The 24,153-nt window shown below is 44.4% G+C and overlaps 1 protein-coding gene across 4 annotated transcripts in view; it reads left to right on the top strand.

Moving 5' to 3' along the window:
• The first annotated feature begins 2,718 nt into the window (after positions 1 to 2,718).
• PRKCQ (protein kinase C theta) overlaps positions 2,719 to 24,153 on the top strand; it is a 60,255-nt gene continuing 38,820 nt past the window's right edge. The window contains exons 1-4 of one of the 4 annotated variants that reach the window (XM_064656555.1): positions 2,719 to 3,017; positions 5,087 to 5,219; positions 19,698 to 20,087; positions 21,234 to 21,359. In XM_064656555.1, coding sequence (XP_064512625.1) covers positions 21,242 to 21,359 — 118 coding nt within the window. In that variant the 5' untranslated portion in view covers positions 2,719 to 3,017; positions 5,087 to 5,219; positions 19,698 to 20,087; positions 21,234 to 21,241. Of the gene's footprint in view, positions 3,018 to 5,086; positions 5,220 to 19,694; positions 20,088 to 20,849; positions 21,360 to 24,153 lie in introns of those variants that run through there. The other 3 variants (XM_064656553.1, XM_064656554.1, XM_064656556.1) reach the window with 3 other exon arrangements.

A 24,153-nucleotide genomic window follows, 5' to 3' on the forward strand; every position in this document is an offset into this window, starting at 1 on the left:
TCCACCAGAAAGATGCAGCTTTAAGGGCTTTTGGTTTCCAGATACCTACACCCACTGGAGTGGCCTCATCTGTTGTAGAAGGCGATGCCTGATTAGTTGCACAAGTCAAGTTAAATGACAATAACAATACAGAGCAGTCGGTGTGTGTTTCAGTGGAAGCTCTGTGTCAGCTGGGTAATTATCCTGTGTCTGGCTAATTAATATGGCAGCTGCCTCTCAGACCACAGTGCTGTTGCTTTCATATATGAAAAAAAAAAAAAAAGCAACTGTGAAAAAAAGAAGTGGAAAGAAGTGGAAAAACTGTTCTCCATATCCCTGGTGGATAGGATATGGTAGAAGACGTCCCTGCTCATTGCAGGGGGTTTGGACTAGATGGCCTTTAAAGGTCCTTTCCTATCTAAGCCATTCTGAAATTCTGTGATCCCACAACAAGAAGTAAGCTTAAATTCCAGCAAGGAAGGTTTAGGTTACACATGAAGGGCAGTGAAGGAAAATTTTGGGACAGGATGTGGCAAGCAGCTGTGGAGTTGTTACCAGAGTGACAAGATGGTTTAATGCTCCTTTAGAAAGGGCTTGTGTTGATTTTCCCTTGCAGCACAGGCTGGAATTTTTGCCTTGTCTTGTCAAGGATTTTTCCTGATCTGAGACCTTGTTGTTGCAGAGTCAAATATTTTTCGGGAGGAGGAAACAGACTGGAACCTTATTCTACCAAACTGGAGCTAAGTGGCGTGATGCAGTGTTTGGTGCATGATATATGGAAACTGATCCTGAGCCTAAATATTTACACATCAGCAAAATTTCCCTGTAGGCAAAGTGATCCTCTTGTAACAGGCTCTGTCCCCCAGACTGTAGAATCCTACGATGGTTTGGGTTGGAAGGAACCTTAAGACCACCTAGTTCCATCCACCCTGCTGCCTTGGGCAGGGGCACCATCCACTAGAACAGGTTACTCAGAGCCTCATCCAACCTGGCCTTGAACACCTCCAGGGATGGAATCTTATCTATGGCAGGGGAAGCAATATCCAAAGGGGCAGGGAATGGGGGAGAGACCATGGGACTGCAACCCAGCTGGGGACATGCCACTACAATGCCCAAAGCTTGCACTCAGCCTAACTGCAGGTGGATACGATGGGCCTCCAAGCATCACATTCCTGTGCAAACTTTAGCAACAGCATCAGTAACCAGTGGAGTTGAAAACTGAAGCCTGGGATGGGAATACATAGGGTTTTAATTATCTACAGCTCACCTTCACTTGGGGCGGAAGAATCTCTTCTGTATGCTTGCAGTATCAACCCAGTATAATGGACTCTGACGCAGACAGGAAGGGTGGATGTGGAAGTTAACAGTGTGTGAGCAATTAAATGCAAAATCATCTGCCTCATGAAATGTCTTTTTCTCTCCTGCTGGTAACAGGAGTAGGTATTATAGTCAGTTCTAATTGTTCCAGAAAATAGGAAAGGACCTTTGAAAGCAGCATTTCCCCTGATTTCTAAAATCCCAGCAGCCTTTCCCTTTGCCTTGCCTTGCCTCCCTTTTCCTTATTTTAATGCATACTGTACATTTTAGAGATCAGCATCTAGGGCAAAATGATCACAATGGTATTCAAAGAACCATCCCAGCCTGTTCAAAGTTAACTCTTACAGGTCCTAAAATTTCTGAACACCTCATTTGGGTCATCTCAAAGAAAACATCTTTTACTGGTGTAAAAAGGTCTGGCTGGTGTCATGTTCTGCACCTGTAATTGTGCATTGACCTTTAGGGACACACTATTTAAGGTTCTTCACCAGAGCCTGAATGTGGCCTTGTGTCTTCTGCATGTCAGGGGGGTGAAGGACATCTTAGGTCTCCTTGCTATAGGTGTGGTCATATTTATTTGCCTGTTGGCAGCAATGAAGTCCATACAGAGCTGGTGTGGTCCAGAAGAATGGGGGAATTTACCAGTGTCTTCTCCAAAACCCCTTGGCACCCACATTTCTGGGGTTCTCTTTCCTTATTCTGCCTCCTCTCCCAGGTTCCCAGGCCAGTTTCCTGCTCCAGATCCACCTGTCCACAACTCTCAACATCACACTGCTGTGCTGTAATCCTACCGCACAGGATGAAGCCACAGGAGCTGAGAAGGTCTCCCACAAAATGTCCTGGGCAAACCCCATCTCTGACACTCTTAAGCCCTGAGAGGGGTGCACCAAACAGGCACCACTTCCACCTGTTCTTCTTTCATACAACAACCTGGTCCAAGGCTGGACTTGCCTGGAACAGAGTCGTTTCAATCACCCAAGGCCAACAACTTAACAGGATGAGACAGATGAATGTGGAAAAACTTCCCTGTTCACATTCCCTGTGCACCCATCAGCAAACCTCCCCGGCTAGCCACGATTACAAGGCTCTGCAGCCTGCAAAAAAATTCAGGTGGTCCTACTTATTTCATTATTTGGATGAGCATTTCATTGCAGCCACGGATTCCCGGCGCCACGGGAGCACCCTGTGCGTCCCATCCTAAGGCAGGGTCCTGTGCAGGACTGGACACGACGCTCAACTCCAACCCTCAGGATCGGGACGTTTTGGGAGCAAACAGGAGAGGAGAACGGGAGACTCGAGGGCGGGGAGGGGGCCGCGGCCGGGCGCGGAGCGGGGTGGTGCCGAGGAGGAGGAGGAGGAAGGGGAGGAAGAGGCGGCGAGGGCAGCCCCGGCAGCGGCGACGGGTGGCCCGAGGTGCGCTGGTTCCCTGCGGGGGCGGCGGGCAGCGCCGAGCCGGGCTGAGCCGAGAGGAGCTGAGCCCAGCAAAGCCGAGCTGAGCCGAGTCGGCTGTGCCGGGCGGAGCTCAGCAAAGCTGGGCTGAACCGAGCCGAGCTCGGCAGAGCCGGACGGGACTAGGCTCAAGCCAAGCCGAGCTCAACTGAACGAGGCTGCGCCGAGCCGAGCTGAACTGAGCCGAACCTGACTGAGCCGAGCCGAGCTGAGCCGAAACGGGCTGATCCGAGCTGAGCCGAGCCGCCCTGCGCTCGCTGCGTGGGCAGCAGGTACCGCCGGCGGAGCGGGGCGGGATGCGCGGGGGATGCGCGGGGGATGCGCGGGCAGGACCGGGCAGGGCGTCGCGCTGCGGGAAAATGTGCCGGGGGCGAGTGCGGAGCGGGTGGGACCCTCGCAGTGGGATGCAGCAGCACCGAGAAAGTTTGGGGCAATGCTTGCTGCTGTCGGCATTACATTGTACCCGGACGCTCCGCTCCAGCCATCAGTTCTTCTTCTATTATGGGATTTTAAACCTGACAACTTGACATTTATCTAAAGAGTTCTCTTTCATTATTTTATTTTTTTTTTCCTAAATAAGAATCTAAATTACTTTCAGCTTCTACACCTGATGCATTTAGGGAGTGTTTGTGGTTTCACCATCACATTTTCCTGCCTTTAAAAAGACGGTGTTGATTTCTCCCGTGTACCTTCATGCAACAGAGGGGAAAGTGAGAAACACAATTAAAACCGACCGTAAACAAAGTGTTATTCAATGAACAAACTGGGGAAAATAAAGAGGGAAAATACTTTCCCCTTCTGGGTTCAGTGATGCTTTGTAGGTGTTTCTTGGTTACAACAGTATGTGATGAGACAGCAGATAGAAGTCTAGCTTTAGAGGCGATGTTGTATCTCAGCAGCTGGATATATAATTTTTGGATCGAGTTTGTAACGTTCTACAAATAAGAGCTGTGATAAGTTGGAAAGCAGATTTGAGCGGTAAAGAGAAAGGAGCTGCCTCCGTCCCTCCTCCGCTCCGTAGTGTTTGAGCTGCATTTCCTTCTGAAGGAGGGGACTCGGAGACCCAGCCCGGCTGCTTGAGACCTGGGCTGTGTTCCCTGCATGCACACTGAATGCTAATGAAGTTACACTCTCGGGTGTAATCGGACCCTTTTTAATAGCGACTCCGAGGCAAGTAACTGACTTCTCGGCTGTCCTTCAATCTCCAGTAGTGTGATACTTTTCGGGGCGGGCGGGGGGAAAGCTTTCGACGGGCTAAGCTTTTTAATTTCCACCGATGAAAGAATAGTAGCAAAAAAACCCGACTTCAGCAGCTGAGAGCCACTCAATTGAGTCATGCTAACAGCAGATTATTTAGTAGGGTTACTAGGGCAGGAAGAGATAAAGTTTCACTGAACTTGCTATTAAAAAAAAAAAAAAGGCGGGGGGAGAAGAACTATTTGCAGTGAATAGGGCAATGTTCAGACTTTTGTATCTTTAAACAGCCAAGTCCTTGAGGCCCTGGACATGTGGTTTTTTATGTTTCTTTTCTTATCCTTCTTTTTGATTGAAGAAAGGACTCCACATTCCCATTGGGGCCACCAGGCATTGCGAGTTTCTGGGGAATGTGCTTTGGGAGCTGAGTTGAGGGACCAGCAAAGAGCACCTCCAAGGAGGTTCTGTCCCACCTGGTTGTGGTGCAGTGGGGCTGCATTCAGCTGGAAGTATCAGATGGCCTCCTGGAGTTCACAGGTCTGCTGTTCCCTAAACACTTGACATCAGAGTTGAATCGAAATCCCAGTGTGGGCTCCATGTTGTTGCCTCTGTCTGTTTTTTGGTGTCTAGGCTGGACATGAGACTTTGATGTCCACCAACTTTCACTTGCCAAGGCTCCCTGAGCCATGCTGAGCTCCTCATTTTCCCCACATGACTTTTTAGCCAATCCGTGTGAGGACACATGATGAATGAAGCAAGTTATGCTCAGCCTGTGCAGAGGTTTTGGTCTGGAAAGACTCCCTGATTTAAGATGATGCCACAGTTGCAGTGGTATGGGCAACACAGAGTTTAGTTAGACTTTCTCCCCACTTCTACGTGTCTTTTTGGATTTTTCTCAAAGCCCTATTAAAGATTCAGATGTCCCTCCTGAACCTCCATCCTGCAGCTCAGCAGCCCCCTGTGCCCTGGCTGGTTTTGTAGTCACTGCTGCACTGGGGAAACCTTTTCATGTTTTTTCACATCTAGGAGAGCTGTGAGCAGAGAGTTATGGCATTGCCAGGGTGGAGCTCTTTTTTTTTTTTTTACTGCCTCAGGTGTGTTTCCTTTCAAAGAAAATCAATTGATTGACTCTCAGAGCTTCTCACAGGTCCAGCCTCACTATCCCATCAGAGGTGGAGGGGGTCAAAGGAAAGGCTTAAGGGAGAGATGAGGAAGGAAGGATGGAGAGAACAAGAGCAACAGCTTAGATTCCCCTTGGGATCTTTTCCAGGTTTGTCTTTGTATATCCTCCCACTTTTGTTCTGCAGGAAGTGATATGGTGAATATAGCTTCTGATGGCAACTTTTTGGTTTCTTCTCTTATTGTCTGGGTTTAATTGCAAATAGCTCTGCAGCAGCCTGGGAGGGAGGTGAAATATAGACCACCTTCCAGGGCTTTGTTAGCAGAGCTGCTCTGCTCTTGACTTTTTATGTATATGTTTGTGGATCAAATTAAAACACTTGGCTGCAAATTCTGCTGTTGCTTCCCATTTTGCTGGAGCCAGGATTTGTATAAGCAGAGTGTTGTTCTTTGTCTAAGCATTGAGAAAGTGATGCTTAAAATAGGAAGGGAAGAGAAAGTCAATACAGAAGTACAAACATCCAAAACCTTTGTGTGTAAAATCAACTATAGGAGTAACCAGAGCCTGGGTTCTGCAGTCACAGGTAGCTGCAGCTCAGCATGCACAGTTGCCCTGACAGGGCTGCTCACGTGCTCTGTGCCTGTTCTCACACAGAGACGTTTGGATTGTGTTTGTGATTGACATCAGAAGGCAGCCTGTGAGCACCAGTGACAGTTTGTTTCCATTCCGCAGTGTCGTTCTCTGTTTGCCTCCACTTGCATCTGACTCCTGGTTGTTGGCCTGGCTGGAAGGAGAACACTGGCAAAGGCAGCATTAACTGCAAACTCTTCTCTGTAGCCAGCGATGCCCTTTGCATCATTGTTTGTTTGTGTCAATTTTTTGATTTATCTGCATCGTTGTTTGTTTGTGTCAACTTTGTTATTTATCAGGCCTGTTGGAGTTTTTTGATCTCTCACCACCAACCAGACCACATCCAGCAGCAGAGATAACATTTAACTTTGATGATGTGAGTGGAAGGAACCCAGATTGCTTTTCAAATTATGCCCAGCTGTCTTAGCAGTGGATAATTCCTCTGATTTGTATTTTAGTAACATCATAGCTTCAGAGCAGCTTGCTGGGGCAGAATGGTGCCATTCCATTTGGGGATATTCTTATTTCCACCTGTGTATAAGAATATATGCTGTATTTGCTCCTTCAGGGCAGAAATGCTGAATGGAATAAGTGTATAGTTGTAAAGGAGGTACCAGGGGGAGATGAAAAGAAAATGGTGCAGCTTTCACACAACTGTAACTCTTCACTCTCACCACTGGGTCGTGTGTGGTGAGGATGTACCAGTTATCTCTCAAATGAATTTCTTTATATTTATCTGAGGTGTAAAGAGACCCGAGATGTACAAATGATAACCTGTACGTAATATTTTTCTGGGGTTTTTGAGTGGCCATTTCCACATCACATTCTACCTGTCTGGGGCTGGATTGTTTCTCAGTAAACAACTGCCCCGATTATTGTATCATTTAATTTGCTTGGCATTCATTCAAAAGAAGTATGTCCCTTTGTCCTTATTCTTGTCAAGGACAAATATCTCACTTATCTCCTGGGGATACAGTATAGTCAGATCATGTACATAGGAAATACCAACCCTAAAAGACACAATAATTTCAGTTGATAAATGAGTGAGAACAGGGACATCATGAATCTCATGGCCACCCGTGTATCATAATCAGCCTGACTCTGTTGCTCCTGTGACTTCAATTACATCTACTGAACTTGCCATTTCATTGGGAAGGTGAAGGCAGTCCTAATGTTGAGACCATTTTAGGGCCTCCTAACCCTGCAAGGTCAGTGAAGAGGGAAGGACTGGTGGGTGGAATTCATTATGTGAGCGCTTGATGCTGTGTCCCCTGCAGTGCTTTTCCTGAGTGGCCAAGTGTTTTAACCTACAAGTGTTTGACACCCCACTGATTATTAACTAGAAAAACAGAAAAAGCAATTATAGGAAGTGTCTTTTTTGTTTTAATGAGAAATATGTATTTATTTGTCAAAATATTGCTGCATTGAAATCATCTCCTGGCATAGACAAGGCATCTACAATGATGAAAAATTCAGTTTCCATCCAGAGTTGACAGACCACGGACAGTTAAAGAAAGTATTTTATATGACATCTGTAGGAGACTGTTGGAACAACTTCCATTGTATGTAAAGGACTCCAAAGATGACATTAAAAATCTTTTGTACTTAGCACATCGTAATTATGAGCAAACATGACAGTAGGAGGACCATCTCCATAAATATGAGCCATCTCCATAAATATGACTGCCCTGACCAGGATCTGAGGATGAGAAAGCACACGAATGTATAAAAACAAGTTGATCCTAAGGTGCTTAAAATGCATATTAAATTAAGTGAAAGCAAAAATAACAAAACCATGGTACACATAGAAGTAGAAAAGGTGAAAGAAGGCGATGGAAGGAAGAAGGAAGTCTTGCAACCTTGTGTGTAGCAAGATCACAGCCCTTCATGGGCTTAGTGACATGTTCCCAGATAGGGTGTTAGAAGAGCAGCGTCTAAGCTGGAAGCATCAGGGTTACGGATTCAATTGGCTTTAGAGGACAAGAAAAATAAGGTGTTTCTCTTTCCAAAACACAGAAGATATTCAGAGCTTTTTAAGTTTTTTCATGGAAATATTTTGGTCCACAACAAAGATGTTTCCATTCTGTGTGCTAAATTCCTGTGTCGTAGGAATTTAGTTAAAGATGATACGTGCATTTGCACTCAGTTGTTTCCTGGTGCTTCCAAGATGCAATGACTTCTTCATGTGGTGCAAAAAGGTGTTGGACCTATCCCCAGTGTCTAAATGTGGATAAATCTGGTTGACAGAAAAAATGAGGGTATGAGGGAACCTTATCTATAGTTTCCATGAGTCATTATGATAGGTCAGCTGTATCAAAACCTTTCAGATCCTCGAGCAAAACCCATCCCTTTTCTCAGAAAATGGGCATAATTTTTAGTTGAAAAAGCAATTATTTATCAGATATGTTGAACAGAGTTTTCTATGGCAGCAAAAAGCACCGGCTCAACACCTGCTGCACGTGCAAGGTTTTATCATTTAGGCAGGAAGGAAAATGATGTTAGCAGCTGGTTTGAAAAGGTTATTCCAGATGCTGGTAGTAACACGGGACAAGATGTGAGTGTGCTTGTAGAAGTGGTTCACTGAGCTGAGAAGGTGGGTTAGACCTCATCAGGATGGCAATCTAGGGCAGGAAAAAGACTGATGACACGGAAAAGCCTGAGAAGGCACTGGTTGCAATGAGGTGGGTAGAAGATAGATAGGTATATGGTGACAGGGTGTGTGTGGGACTGGGGACAGCCAGTACAGGCCTCCCTACTGCAGAAAGGTGAATGGTTAAGGCATAGATTCAGCTGTGATTAGGTCTATCATGTTGTACTGAAGGGCTCTGGTGGTGAAGTTATGGCTGATGAAGCAACAAGGGGCTCAGTGTGGTGTCTATGAGCAACCTGGTCTAGTGGAAGGTGTCCCTGCCCATGGAACTGGACTTTAAGGTCCCTTCCAACCCAGACAATTCTATGATTCTGTGAAGTGTGGGGCATTAGAAAGATCCAAGAACAGTGCAACAGACAAACCCCAAACAACAGCTCTAAGTCAAACACAGATTCCTCTTCTCTCATGACACTGGGATATTTCAGTGCAGAGCAGCCACCCACCCAGGCCAGGAAATGCAGTTCCTGCCTCATATGTCATTGCACCACATGTTTTCTGGAAAAGCAAATAAACCCAGTCCATCCCAATAAGCAGAAGGGCTGTCACACCACTGTAAATGCACACATTTGCTGAGAGTGTGGATTTAGAGTAGCTCATCTCAGGGATGCAGGGATTGAGGGTGAAAGAGGGTGTGTTCTCACAGCAGAATGGCTGTAGGGCTTTGGCTGACTCATTGTTTTGTGATGTTATGCTGGTTTTTTGTGGGAAAAGAACCCTTCTGACAGATGCACTCCTAACTTTGGACTGACAGTGAGTTTTGCTTGGTTTAGTAGTGAATACTTTGTCCCTGTCTGTCCTCATTGATGCAATAACTCAGTTCAGAGGCAGTTCTTTCTTTGGGCTCAAACACACATCAGCTTCACCTGGGCTAAATGACTGTCTGAGGAGCCAAATTTAACCTGTAACCTAAATAAACTGCCCAGTTAAGAGAAAAAGAGAGAGAATTGCTAGTGGCAGCAGAATTGTCATAGAATCATTGAATGCCAGAATGGTTTGGGTTGGAAGGGATCTTAAAGATTATCTGGTTCCAGTCCTCTGCCATGGGCAGGGACACCTTCCACTAGACCAGGTTGCTCAGAGCCCCATCCAGCCTGGCCTTGAACACTTCCAGGGATGAGGAAAGAGATCAAACACACTCGCATAAGGCTGGAGTAACTTTCCTGAACTGTGCAGGCTTGTTGCAGCTTTGCCTTGGTATGAGTAAAGTCCTAGCTCAAATTGGTCTTTTAATGACCCTGTGATTTTGCAAAGAGCAAATAAAAATCCAAAGGGCTGCTCAGGGACATCCCAGCCACCACACTGACGAAGAGGCCAAGCTTTGGGGTCACCTAGTGCTATAAATCCCCATGAACCTGGCTCCTGACTTCTGCAAGTGTAGAGGGAGCAGAAGTTAAACCTCTGTTTTGTTTCAAAACTAAAGTTACATATGATTAATTTTTCACTTGGGTTCAAGTTTACTGTTCTGAGGAGGTTTTCAATGTGGTCATTTGATTTTACTGTGGAGTTTCTACGTGCTGGTGAGGCCGCTTCTCTTTCTCATGTAAATCAGCAGCACAAGTGATAGTTGTGGTGGGAGGAGAATCTGAGTGAAAAGGGAGGCATTTGGGGGCTGATATGTGGAGAACAGAAAGAGCAGCTGAGGCTTATAGAGATCTGTTCTGACTTGTGAATGGGATTTAGACAAGGTCGTACCCTATGTATCTACAGAAACCAGAGAGACAAATGCTGTTGTGGAAGTCACTGTTGTTTGTCTTGAAGGACTGTGCACGTGTTGAGAGCTGAATTTACTCAGGTTTTCCCCTTCCACTCTTACAGTAACACTTGCTATTTATGTTTTGATTTGTAACACTGGTGTAATAGTAAAGAATGTGCATCCTCCACCTTCCGTTTTCATCTCCCCTGTCCCTCCTCCCCCTCATACAAGGGGAGGATGTCAGGGCAGCTACAGATATTGTTATTAAAATGTTTGAGCAAATAAAATAGACAAGGACTCCTCAAAACAACTCTGTTTCTCCCTTTCCCTCCCATCAAAGCAAGGTGATTCTCTGCCAGGTGTTTTCCAGTGACATTGGAAAGGATGGTGCTTTTACCAAATCTCACCATTAGAAAATTCAATTATGTCAGTTTTACCAGTTCCTAGCCGTTAGCATTGTCCTTCTGCCTTATTTATAGACCAGTTTCGAGCCCCACAGAAAGTAAATAAAGGTTTCAGTGCATTTTGATTCAGAATCTTGTCCTTTGCCAAACCTGCAGACAAGAGTCCTCAGTTTATGCGTCTCTAACTGCAATACACGTTCATGGGGGTCTCGATGCAGAAAAAAGACCCATAAGTAGATCTGCATTTGCCCAGCTTCTGGCAGGTGAGACACCCCATCTGGGAACCATCCCCTCTTGTCTCAGAAGCTGAAATGCCAGACAGACATCTCCACCTGAACCAGCAGTGGGGAGAAAGAGGCATTTGAGGTCACCAGGCATTTGACCCATTTTAGTCAGCTCCATGGAGATAATGGAAATTGAAAACCCAGCAGGTCTCTTTCTTTCTGCTGTTTATGAAGGGGGCCTGGGGTGAATAGTCCATATGCAAATGTATATGGAGTAGGTTGGAGAGTGAATTTCTATAGTTAAATGTCAGGAATTGGTTTGTTTGGGTAAAGAGGGGAGGGAAGAGGCCTCCAGCGTGTCAGGATCAGTACATGGGTCTGTTTCTGTGGGAGAAGTTGCCATAGGGTGGTTCCTGGGGAATGTGATCCTTTTTAGGCAGGGCACCCCATTAATAGAAGCATCACCAGCTACTACCCCATATGAGCGTGGACCTCTCTTGATGATACTCGGAGGGAGGATGTGGAGGTGGATGAGGCAGAGGGGCAGTGGAATGTTAGATGAGGATGTGGTGTTAACTGAATGATCTTTGGACAGAGGAGTGATGTGAGCCTCTAAATTCGATCCTTCAGGGAATGCTATCTCTGCTTCCTGAAGTCCTGGTAGCCACCACTACTCCTCTTCACGGCACAGCTCCCACTTGCACAGCCCCTCTAGTTCTGCAGTTCTAGGTTAGACACCACCTATGCTGTCACATTAGAGGAAGAGTCTTTCTTCCTTTTGTGTGTGTTGAGGAAAGGGTGGTAACTGATTATAACCTTTGTCATCTCTAGAGCCAAGCACTGCCTTTATTTCTTTAGTCAATCCTTGCTTTCCTGATCATAATAAAGAGATTTCATTTGTCTAAAATAGAATCATAGAATGGGTTGGGTTGGGAGGGATCTTAAAAACCACCCAGTTGCAGCTCCCTTGCCATGGGCAGGGACACCTTCCACTATCCCAGGTTGCTCCAAGCCCCATCCAGCCTGGCCTTGGACCCTTCCAGGGATGGGGCAGCCACAATTTCTCTGTGCCAGGGCCTCACCACCCTCACAGTAAAGATTTTCTTCCTAATATGCAATCTAAACCTACTCTCTTTCAGTAAGGCATACCTCCTTGTTCTATCACTCCATAAAGTCATCTGTTTACAAAATAAACAGTCTGTTTTATCTTTGCAAATTCTGCTATGGCTGTAACTCAAACCACCATCCAGAGGTGACCAGCTTTTGAGCTGGTCCCCATTTGGGATTTTGTGAGTGTACCTGGACATCTGAGTGTGTAACTGAGCTTTTCTCTGGCAGGTGGTGTGTGCAGAGGGAGAGCACATCTTCCTTGTGCTCTGCACTGCTTAGCTGAGCTGCAAGAGTGATGCTGAGTTTGTTCCTGGGCGCTGTGAGCTACACTAATACTGAGATGGGCAGTGTAGGATGGACTGAACATTTGTTTGCTTCATGCAAGGCTCTGTGCTACCTCCTGAGCTCAGGGAACAGCATGAGCCAGGGCTAATTAGTAGAGAAACACTGTGAATTTTGGGAAGAGATGCAGATATTGTCTGCATGCTCGTGACATAACATTTCACACAGTGTGAAGATAAACTCATGAAGGTTTTCTTAAGCAGCCAGATGGTGATATGAAAAAAAGAGAGAAACTAAATTTAAAAGTAAAACAAAGAAACATTCCAAAAACCTGATTCTCAGCACTTTGAGCTAAAATGAATTTTATCTGTGTTTTGTATTTTTTTCTTCCACCCACTGTGTGTCCTCTATCCCTCCCAGTCAGGGAGATAAGTAAGGGCAGAAGCACAGAAAGAAACTGGTGGATAAATGATAAAGTTGATGTGAGCTAAATGGTGAGTGGAGTGGAAAGTTTTATAAAGAGATGGAGACTGAAAGGCTCTCAGGAATTGATCTGAAGCTCTGACACCGAGAATAGGATACCAGGCTAAAAATGGGAAGAGGGCTTTCAGCCTAACTGGAGCCAGAGCTTCTTTACTTAAATAGAAGTGTAGTTTCAAACTGAGTATAACTGAAGAAGAGGAAATTATATATGGAGTTTATTTAGGTAGATGGCATTAGGAGTAGGAAAGACATGGAAGCTGGAATTGTGATGGTGTTGACAAGAGAGGGCACCTGGAGCAGGGAGCCCTGAGACTGATGGAAACAAACAAATATAATAACTGGGGCGGGGGGATTTTGGTGAAGCCATGGCATCAAAGATGGATGGAGCAGAGAATAAAGGCAGAAGCTGTAGGTCTGCCAGCTGCTGCTGTGCAAAACAAATATTTCTGCTGTTAAGATGCAAGGGTGTGGAAAAGGCTGAATTATCTGAGATATCTGTGGTGCTGTTCACTGTAAAATGTGAGCTGGGCCAGGTGCTCAAGGGGATAGAGATTCCTGGAGACTTCCTGTGAGGATTTCAGGGCAAGGAGGAGGCAGCTGATGGCTGCGGACAGGAGAAAATGTCCAGTGCTCCTTAAATAATAGTGCAAGCTCTGGAAAAACACAGGACAATCCTATATCAAAATTAGTTTCCTAAAATACACAGAATTAAAGAATCACAGAATGGATTGGGTTGGGATGGAACTTAAAGATCACCATGGACAGGGCCACCTTCCACTAGACCAGGCCCTCTTCAGGGACTACGTCTCCCAAGCTTTTTGTGTCACACAGAATTAAGGTGTGGATGTCCAGTGTGGACTCCAGTTACGATATGAGGTTTCTCTGTGACAAATCTGCCCACTTTTTTGAGGAGTGTGTGGTAACACCAGGCTCACAAGAAACTTCTCTCCTGACAGATGGCCAGGCAGGTAGGTCAAGGATGATGCAGACAGTCTGCTGGGTGGCAGAGGGGTGAGTGAAATGCTCTTTTCCAGCCCAACATTTCGGTAATTAAGGGTCCAAATACCTTTAGCAGATTTCTGGATCAAGCAAAGACATTAAATATCTCTACTGCTGAATGAGGTTAATCATAGCATAAAACTGTGCCTTAAGAAGGAAGGATGTTCATGTGCCCCATTCTAGTCCTGTCCCCCTCCTTGGGACTTTTTTTTTTTTCTTTTTAAGGGAAAGAAAATAAAATATGGGTGCAGGTGCTGGCACTGGCAGGAAATTCAGTGCTTTAACAACCATCCTGATAAAACATGGTGAAGTATCTGAGGAACATACCACCTGTGTAATTAAAAAAAAGGACCAAGAACCCCAAAAGACAAGAAATCCGTGAACTAGTGCCAAAATGTTACAAAAATGCAAAAATTGCTGTGCTAACGAACAAGAGGCCAAAGGAAAGGACATATTGTAGCTACATCTCAGTTCAAGATATTTTTATTTCCCTCATTACCTTGAAAAGCTCTTGAAAGATTCTTTTGTTCAGTGTTTGGTTAAAAAAGGCACTGTCACTTCTAGTTTGGCCTGTGTTTGTTAGAAAACAACTAAAACCTGAAAAGATAATTTTAAATACTAACTCATAAAAAGTACAGTGGGGATAATTACTTTGACAGCATTTCTTTCCAGTTTGTGTGGCCCAAGTGTTGCAGACATGAAGTGTTACAGTAAAATAAATTCACCAGAAGCTTTCCAGGAAAATAAAGTAGCAAAATTGACAAGTATTAATCTGGATTCCCAAAAAAATTAACAAAAAAAAAAAAAAGGAAAAGTTTTACAAATAAGAGTAACTGAAAAATTGGGCACTTTTCCAGTGGGACCAGTGAGCAAGTTTGCTTTGTTTCAGGACCACACATGACAAAAATTCACTAAATGTGAAGAAAAAAAAGAGGGTTGACCTAGATGCAGGGACAGGACCTAGAAGGGTTTATTCCAAATAGAAATTTGGTGAGTCTGCTCTGCTTCTCTTCCAAGTTTGCACAGATAACAAGGGTTTTGGCTTTAAAAGCCTTGCCTCTCCAGAGGGAGATAAATTCACATTGTCTACTGGAAAACAAAAGGCATATCTGAAAGAGACTGTACTTTTAATATAAGAATGTCTCTCCTTCTCTGTGAGCAAGTTAAGAAGTGCTGAGGGGTGTTCCTAGGCTGTCTTTCCTGACTGTCTTTCCATTTCTAGAGCAAATTTCACAGTGAATGTTTTTTGAGGTGGGATCCTCCCCTAGCTGTATTTCCCTGTCTTTCCAAGCTGTCATAACTGTTGGACACGAATGCATCTGCTCCTGGCTCAAACCCTAAAATCTAGGTCCTTTTCAGTGGATATCAGAACATCCTGGCCATCTTTGTGGCAGATGTAATCATAGTGGGGAAACAGCAATTGCAGGATGTGTTTGGCTTTAACTCCTTAAAATATCTTCTTTAGGATGGGGTGATGCACCCCTACAAGTGCTTATATCTCTTTGCTGGATATTCTGGGAGCTTGGGTGGTGGCCCATATGTGCACTGCAGTTGTCTGTGTATATTCATGTGAATCCACCCTTTATCTCTCCACCAGCAGTGAGGCTACAATTTCCCAGTCTCATTATCCCAAGTGAAATGTAGTTCCTGCATACCATCCCCCACATCATTCCTGCTTAGGACAGGGCTCTGCATCCTTTAGGGTCAGTCAGATCAGGGAATGGACACAGCTGCAAACTCACTTGTCAAGCAGAGTTAAAAGAAGAAGGGTTGCTTTTAAGAGAAATCTGTGCCCTGATCCCAAATCCTGCACAGGCACTGGCTGTGCTGGAAGAGATTGGGAACCTGCATTGTGACGTGGGGTGGAAAGCTGAACCATATCCTTGGACATAGCCTGCATTTAGGTTTAAGGATTAAAGCAATTGTTATGAGGAGTCCTAAGGATAGCAAAACACAAATTCCTTGTTTTTAAGGCCCAGCTATACATGTATCTGCTAGAATGGTTGTAGATTCCATCCTAGAGTCCATGGATGTATGCAATGACCACTTGCATTCCCAGCAGCTGCTTTCTGCAATTCCCCAAATGGGATGAACACCATCCCTTTCACAGCTTTAAATCTGTTTAAGATCTGAAAATAGGCCTGAGGCTCTAATCTTGCCTTGTGCACAACAAATGCAACAGAAAGGAACCCATGACCTCAGCAGAGTCCAGCCAGACATGTTTGTAGGCCGTATGTAGGAGATCAGGTCCTGTCACTAATGCACACAACTTGCTCTAAACAAGCATCACAAGATTCAGAGACTTTTAAAGAGAAATCCCCATTTCCCATGCCTGCCATTGGCGCCAGAAAAGTCTACAAGCCTCATTTCCACATATTGAAGAAATACTTTGCATGGGTCCTCTGTGACTGCAGTCGATGAGGAAGGGTTTTGGTGGAGAGCATCCACCTCTGTTTTGAAATGAAGCTGTTCCAGGAAGTTTTGGGAGGTTCTTGGTTGCACTGAGTCTGGTATTGTACCAATCCCATCAAAGACTGTTGATCCTGCCCTTCCTCACCCACTCTCTCCACTGCCTTTGTGAGATGTTGCAGATGGCGTGGCTGACTATGTAGACAGGGAAAATTAAATGGCTGTACAAATTCCTCTCCTTTTCCTCTTCCTCCTCTGATCCAAATCCTCATAAAAGGAGAGTGTGAGAAATGTTGGGTGGCACCCAGAGAGGTTCTGAACTTCCTCCTTCCTGAACAGGCTGGTTTGATCTTCTTGGAAATAACAGCTTATATGGGCACCCAAAATGAATCACAGAGGGGAGTTCCCTACTGTATGGTCTGTGAGATATGAGGAGTCAGGGGATAGAGAGAGAGGGACTCCAGCCATCACTGCTGGTGTTCAGGGTTGCTCTTGAAATCTGCAGGAAGGCCTTGAGGTGTGTGATGCTCATGTGCAGGTCTCCACCAACTGTACTAACAGATCTCTGCAGGGTCAAGACCTGCCTTTTTGGCTGGGAGATGCCTTGCAGGGGGTGAAGAAAAGTTCATACCCTTCAGCTATAACTCCTCATTCCTTTCCCTCTTGGTGATGCTGATCCTGAGATTATGAACTCATTTTGCAATCACAGTTTTGCCTCAGAAAGGAGAGAGCACTGGAAATACTCCCTCTGACCTCGAGAAAGCGAGTGTTTGAGTTTTGAAAGCAGCATCTCAAATCCTGAAATATTTCCCCTCTCAATTGGCCCTCATTCAGTCAATTGCCATCTTTACTGTGTCATACAAGCATTCATTTTCATTCAATTAAAGGCAAAAGCATAAATCCCACCAAAGGCAGCTGTTCTCCACTTGGATCTTCTGCTGACTGGGAGCAGGAGCTTGCTTCTTTCTTTGTCCTTAACCATAATTGATTAGGATATTAAGGGTCTTATTACTTCCTAATATAGTTTGGGAATTATTTCCATATGTTGCATTATTCTCCAGAATGGGCAAAGCTCCTCTGTGCCAGCAAAGTTGGGTGCAGTATTGCTGAACCTCAATTACACTGTGTTTAAAGTTTTATTGGAGGAGAAGTTGCAGGTGGCCTCTTATAGAAAGCTGCATTTCATCTCAGTTTTCAGATACCTTATACTATCCTTTCCACTGGGAAATTAAGCAGAACTCTCCATATCCACTGCAGCTGTTTCTAGTGTTAAATTAAACTGCTGCTATTACAGTGAGCCATGCTGGAGCTGAGCTGTGTTGTTCCTTAATTGTTTGGGGTTGTGGATACCAGCCAAGCAGCAGTCCTGTAGTGGCAAACGCTGGAGATGGGACCTGGAAAACAGATGTTTGGGCCAAAGCCAAGGTGGTTTCAGGAAAGACAGTGAGAGAGAAGCAGGAAACCAGTTATCTGTCTGATTTATCGGACAGAGGGAAGAAATTCACCCTAGGGCAGAGTGCTCACAAGAGGCTGGTGCAGCAGTAAACTCTGATTTTAGCAAGCTTTAGCCTGCATTTTAAGGCTGATATGGGCAGCTGTTGGTTTGCCAGTGCTAACACTGTCTGTGCCAAACCTACATGCTTTGCAGCTGGGTGGAAAATTCTCACCTGTTTGCTGGGGGCTGCAGAGCATCTCGTGCAATAAACTGGTTTATGTGAAGTCCCAGCATAAATCTTTTAGATCTGATACAATGAAGGGATTTTTTGAAATTTAACTGAGGCTTGAGGAATCTGATCAAAACTAGATCTTACAGTGGAGGTGCTTTATGTGAGCAGATCATTCCCAGGCATTCCACTTTGCTCTCAAAGGAGGGAAATATGGATCTCAGAGTGCCAATTACTCTTTTTTCCTCTCTCAGGACCCCAGGTAACTAACTGCCTGAGATGGAGATAGAGATGCTGTAGGCATCTAGGTCTTGGTGAGATCTGTCCCACTCATGTTTTCACAGAACCACAGCCTGGTTGAGATTAGAAGTGACCTGTGGAGGTCACCTTGTCCAGCTCTCCTGTTCAAACAGGGACACCTGATGCCAGTTGCCTAGGACCATGTCCAGATGGCTTTTGAGTATCTTCAAGGATTAAAACATCTCTGGGAAAGTGATTGCACAGAGCCAGAATGAAATATTGCACTGGATGGGGAGGGAGGGGTAGTCCAGCATTTAAGATTAAGGAAAGTTTTAAATGTCACTGCTTAGGGGGCTGATCCACAGATCTGAACAGGTGCCTTGAAGCACATCCAACCTTGATTTTTGGAGCAGGAATATGAGTATTTAGCAGGACAAAATGCTTTCACAGTTTTAACTACGCTATAACTATGTTGATTTCGTTGAAACATGATGAATGTCAGCTCAAACTTTCAGCCCTGATTTTATTTCTTTAGTAATTGAGCCAATAGTTTGACCACATTTTAGGGCTGAGGAGTCATCAAAAAACCTTTGGATTTCTTTAGCAACACTCATGATTTTAGATACCAAAGATGTGGATCAGTAATTCTGAATAGCACTGAAATTTGAAAGGTGGGTTTTAAAAGTCCTGGTAAGGGAACACTTACAGCTCCCCCTGCACTTCCTCCTGCTCCTGTCTGTGGAACAACAGGTTCCTAGAGACAAAGGTATAGAAATTAGGGATTTGGAAGACAATTATAATCTTCTCTTGCCCAGCAGTGACTAGAGGCATGATGCAGATATTTTGACTGTTGGCCTTAGTCTTTGGCTGTCTTTAGCTTTCCACACTGATGGAACATGCAACTCCTTGAATTTCTCTTCTACTGCCAGAGACCCTTTGATTTGTTTGTCCTTTTGTCTTTAGACTGAGTAGGCTTCTTATTTTTTGCAACAAAGGAAATGTCTAAATAATTGCATCACACAGAGAGGAGAAATATATATATATATGTCTTTCTGTTGAAGAGATTTTTCCCTACTTAAATTGATCAGATTTCTCTGTTTCTGACAGTTGAGGTACAAAATTCATCCTTTTTGTGCCATAGACCACTCATAAATCACTCAGTGCCACAAATGCTTCTCCTTATAGGCCTGCCTGTGCTTGAAAATCTAAATGCAAGTGGCCCTCATCCAGAGGAGAACAGGATCATCCTAATCTCCTGTATCCAGCTCCAGCTGGTGCTTTGCCTTCCCCTGAGCTTCTGGGAAACTGCAGAAGTGCTGGTGTTTTCCTGGTTGAGGGTGATGCCACATGCAGAGGTCCATGACCCATCATTCCTAGGGATACACAGTAGGCATAAATCACAGGATTATTTTCTCTTCTTCTGTTGCTCTCGGGAAAAGGAAGTGCTATCTAAATGCACAAACCCACTACACCCATCCTGTCTCCCCCAGAAACCTGATGGTTTTCCTCTCTTTTAAGAGCAGTATCCAAGAGGGTTTATGACTTTTTTGCTGTTTTCCTGAAAACTCAGCCTGGTTGGTAGCTGACATACCCAGGAGCTCAAATGGGAAGGAGAGTCTTCATCTGTGGTTTATTGTATAGATTGGCTTTATGTAGGGTAGAAAAGTTAGGGAAACCTCCTGGGAAGCCTGAATCTCTATCAGAGAACACCTACAGTTGGCTGCATCTGCAGCAGAAAGTGTTGGAGTGTGAGTGCTCAGTACTTGTGAATATTTGGGCCAGGAGAGTTGGTGTTGTAGACCCAACACTAACTGTAGCTGTTTGTCTTCATTTTATAAAACAGGAAGAAGGAAGATCTCACCATATCCAGGGCACAAGTGAAACAACAACCTGCTGCCACCTGACCGTGCACTGACACAAAGTTGTTCTGAGTTTTACAGTTGCCCCAGATTTTTGTGTAAGGGGCTGATGGAAACTCATCGCTCCACACTGCTGGGTAAGAGAGAAGACACTCAAGCAAAGGGCTGCATCTTGGTTTCTCCAGTTTTCCTCTCTCCTGGATGGTCTTGCCTTCTGTCTCCTTGAACAGAGAGTCAAGTTTTAAAGTCAACCCAGCCAGAGGAGCAGTTTTCCTCATTCCTTCAGCTGAGAAAATCCTTTTCATGTTGTCCACAACTGTGATGAAAAGAGAAACCCCTCCCAGACACTGAACTTGTCTGTCAGGAAAATACCATTTACAGGTAAGAAACTGCTATTCCCAGCAAAAAATATGGAACTTCTTCCATGTGAGACTAGAGAAGCTGCCCTAGGGATAGAGCATTTTTCGTGTGTAAAAAGGAGAAGAGTCTTGGGCTGCATCCCACACCACAAGTTATTCAACTCTTTGCTGTTGAACAATATGTCATTGCAATATATTTGACAGATAACAGCTGGTGATAGGACTGATGTCTTTTAACTCTGGTGGTCCAAGACTCAGACATCTGCAGCTGAGTTTCTAGTGCCTCTTGCTCCCCGTTGAGTAGAAGAGAAGCCAGGAATGACAAGCTCAGAAGTTGAGACAAGAGTTGGGTGGTAAATCGCAGTTCTTAGGCCCAGATGGCACCACGATGGGCATTAACTACAGCAGTTAATAATTTCTGGTTTCACTGAACCTTCTGTCTGAAAACTTTGAAAGAGCCTAACAAAGAATACCAACCCAAAGGTTTTGTAGTGTTTCCTGGCGTCTTGATTTTATATGTTTCTGTTCTCAGCTGCTTAAAATTATCCCAAAGTACTGTTTCATTGGTGGGGGGGGTTGTTTTACTGTCTATAGAGTGTGGTTCATATGAGCTGAATTCTCTCTTTGTAGCTTCACTTATGAATAGGGGTCAGCACCCAGGCAGTTGAACGCTTGAGATCCTTTCCATGCTGTATATAAATAGCACACAGCTATTTCACAGTTTCATATTCATCTTGCAGGCTTCCAGCACCCTTGTATTCCCAAAACTCTTTCTATCCCACAGCATTCGGGTTCTTGAACGTGTGACTCAACCTAAATTACAGCAGGGCTTATCCCAGCCAGGAAAGCTCTGATTTGGCTCCTGTGTGTTCTTGTTCTCATTCCTGACGGTTGGTGTCAAGCCATGAGCGCTCAGAGCTGCTCCTGTGGGTTTTCCAGCCCTGGGATGAGCTCAGCTCCGTGGTTAAGCCGACGGCTGAGTTACGTTACCTTGCGCACGTTAAGTCAGTCCCTCGCCTTGCTGGTCAGTGGAGGAAGCCAGAGAGTCTCCAGCTCATGGATAACTAACAGCCAACATCCCCCTGTCCGGCGGAGATAAGAGCCTGGTTAAAACCAAGGGAAATTTCAGACTGTCTCCCAAGTGTCGCCTGTCTTTTGTTTGACACAGGACTTGTCATGTCTCCCTTCCTGCGTATTGGTTTGTCCAACTATGACAGTGGCCCTTACCTGCCATCCCAGGGGGAGGTGATTAACCCTTACTGTGCTGTGATGGTGAAAGAAGCCGTGGAGTCAGGTAAGTGGGGAAGTTTTAAATATGCATGTGAGCTGTTATAAGTCATGTGGGTGACTTTATGTGTCATTTCTGGTGTGTAGAAAGCATGTTGGTAAAACACAGAGTGAACTATAAAATAGTTTGGCTTGGAAGAGACTTTAAAGATCATCTAGTTCCCCCCCTTTATATGGGTTTGTGAAGCCCACCCCCCTTTAAAAGGATTGTGGGTGAAGGTGAAGTCCTTTTTGTGTCTCAGCACAGTAGTGGTTTGGGTTTGTCATGGTCTGCAAGACAATCCAGTTTTAAGCTAATGCCCAACAAATCTATATCTGCAGTTTGGGGTTATTATCAACTACATTACAAGTCCCAACATGTGACAGAGCAGATGAGCTGAGCTGTATTTGGTTTCACTTTTCTGTGAGCAGTTGTTGGTTTGTCAGTGGGACTCCAGACAGATGAAATCTGAGTGTCCTAAAATATCCTGGCAGGGCTGTCCATGCTTATCATATTTTTCTGGAAAACTCATGGATCCAGACACTTCCATGATTTAGAAAAAAAAAAAAAAAAGGCAATTGAACAGCCTGGTCTTTGCAGAGGGTTAATTTCTCTGTGTAATTGCTGTGCTGTGTAAAAGGTTTGAAAGTGAAACCTCATGCAGAGCAGTTTTCTCTGTCTGGATGCAGGGACTGTTGCACACTTTTCCTGATGGACCAACACTGATGAGTCCTCATAGGGAAAACATTTCTTATATGTCTTATGCATGAAAATAGTCCCAGTGAGAGGATGAAAAGTTCTTCAGTTGTGCTTTTGAAGAATCACGAGGAGCAAGACTTTTAGTGTTAGGGAATTCCCTAACACTGGTTGTTATTTATCTTAAATCTTTGATAAATTTGTAATTTGACTGCAGTGATTCTTTAAAAAAGTGAAATCCATTCAGAAATTCCTTTTTATTGAGAATGCCCATGACTCTAATCCCCAGAGGACGTTAAAGTAGTTTAAAAAAAAAAAATAGAATTTTAAAATAATTCAGTATTTCACTGGAATTGTTTGTTTGTTTTAAGAGTCAGCATTTATCACATTGAACTTTTTCTTGGCTTAAATGTTATTTTAAATTATTATGTAAGATACAATTACTGGTAAATTCCAAAGGAAAGAAAATACTGCATGACAAAATATCCCTAAGATCTCATTTTTAACTGAAAATACGTCCTATTTCGGCTCTATACAGGACTTTTTGTTTGCTTTAGTGAGGCCTTTGAAATCCATAACTCAAACTGAAGTCTGTGTCAGTTTGAAAGTGGATAAAATCAATTTGGTCAGAACAGACCTATATTTATTAGTCTCGCACAGAGCTGAAAGTGTTTTCTGTTGTGTAAAAAACACAAAAATACTTACTAAGGGATATAATTTTTGTGCTACTCAGAGTCAATAATCATAATTATTATAATAATTATAGATATTATGATGATTATTATAATAATTTCTCTACAAGCAAGAAATAAAAAAATTATGTTTGGAGGGAACTTTTCTCCATTAATGAGGACTGAATATGGGAAAAATACCATTCTAGTATTAGAAGATTTCTGTTTGCTGGGGTATTATTTCATCTAGTGATTGCTCAGAGCATGGTGGGGCAGCCAGAGGGACTCCTCACCACATCAGTGACAGCAGGAACCTCCTGGGACTGATTCACCTCAGACTCCCCTCTTAGGGTGGGTTGAACCACCCTTGGGAGGTCTTAATCTGCTGCTGAGGGTGGGTGTTTAAATGTGTAGATGATGAACTTTACCTTCAGGTGACTAAGAAAAGACAAGGCCACCATGGGATCCATCTGCCCTACAATTCCAGTCTCCTGGAAGGGTATTGATGTCTGAGCAATTCAACCACCAGAGAATTATAGCTCAGGGGAATAAACAGGGATTTCCGTGGTGGGATTCATCTCAGCTTGAGGAACACATCCATAGTGAGAGTGATGAATCACACCCTAGAAAAGGCCAGTGCTCTGTGCTGACTGGACAGTCCACTCAGGGGTACACATCTGACATTCAGAGAGCTAAGCCTGACTCTAAATCCCAGAAATGCTCTCAGCATGAGCATCCTGAGGAGATGTCATGCTCAAACAGGCTTAGAGAAGGCACAAGGTCCCCAGACAAACACCAGCTGAATATATTTGAAGTAGAATTACAGAGGTCTTTCCCAACCTTAATAATTCTAAGATCATCAAGTCCAACACTGCCAGTTCCACCACTAAACCATGTCTTATCCCTGCTTCACAATTTTTTTAAAAAATTTTTTTGGTCACAGTTTGCTCTCTGGTCCCTGGTTTCACAAAGCACTTGCTACTCAATAATAATGGGATTAAAAACAAAGTGGTTCCTTGATATGCAAATTTTGGCTAAAATTTTGCCATGACCAAGGAGTAGGAGTGGATCAGCTGCACAGCTGTTAAGAGATGCAAACCATCCTGACCTCCAGCCTTGTGCTCTGGTGCTTGGACTTCAAGATTTCTTCAGGGCAAGTGATTGCTGAGCAGGGCAGGACGTGCCTAAACCCAGAGCTGAATTCAGGATTGGTCCAAGTCTCAAATCTTTCAAGCTCTGTGCTGGAACCAGTTTGGAAGATGACTCTGCTCTGACTTTTTCAATGTCCTGTTATGGATCAGATATATACATATATGCATATACATGTTATATATACCATGTATTAGGAGGAAATTCTTTGCTGTAAGGGGGGCTCTGCACAGGCTGCCCAGAGAAACTGTGGCTGCCCCATCCCTGGAAGTGTTCAAGGCCAGGTTGGATGGGACCCTGAATAA

This window comes from Pseudopipra pipra, chromosome 5 (genome assembly GCF_036250125.1).
Source record: "Pseudopipra pipra isolate bDixPip1 chromosome 5, bDixPip1.hap1, whole genome shotgun sequence".
NCBI classification, from domain to species: domain Eukaryota; kingdom Metazoa; phylum Chordata; class Aves; order Passeriformes; family Pipridae; genus Pseudopipra; species Pseudopipra pipra.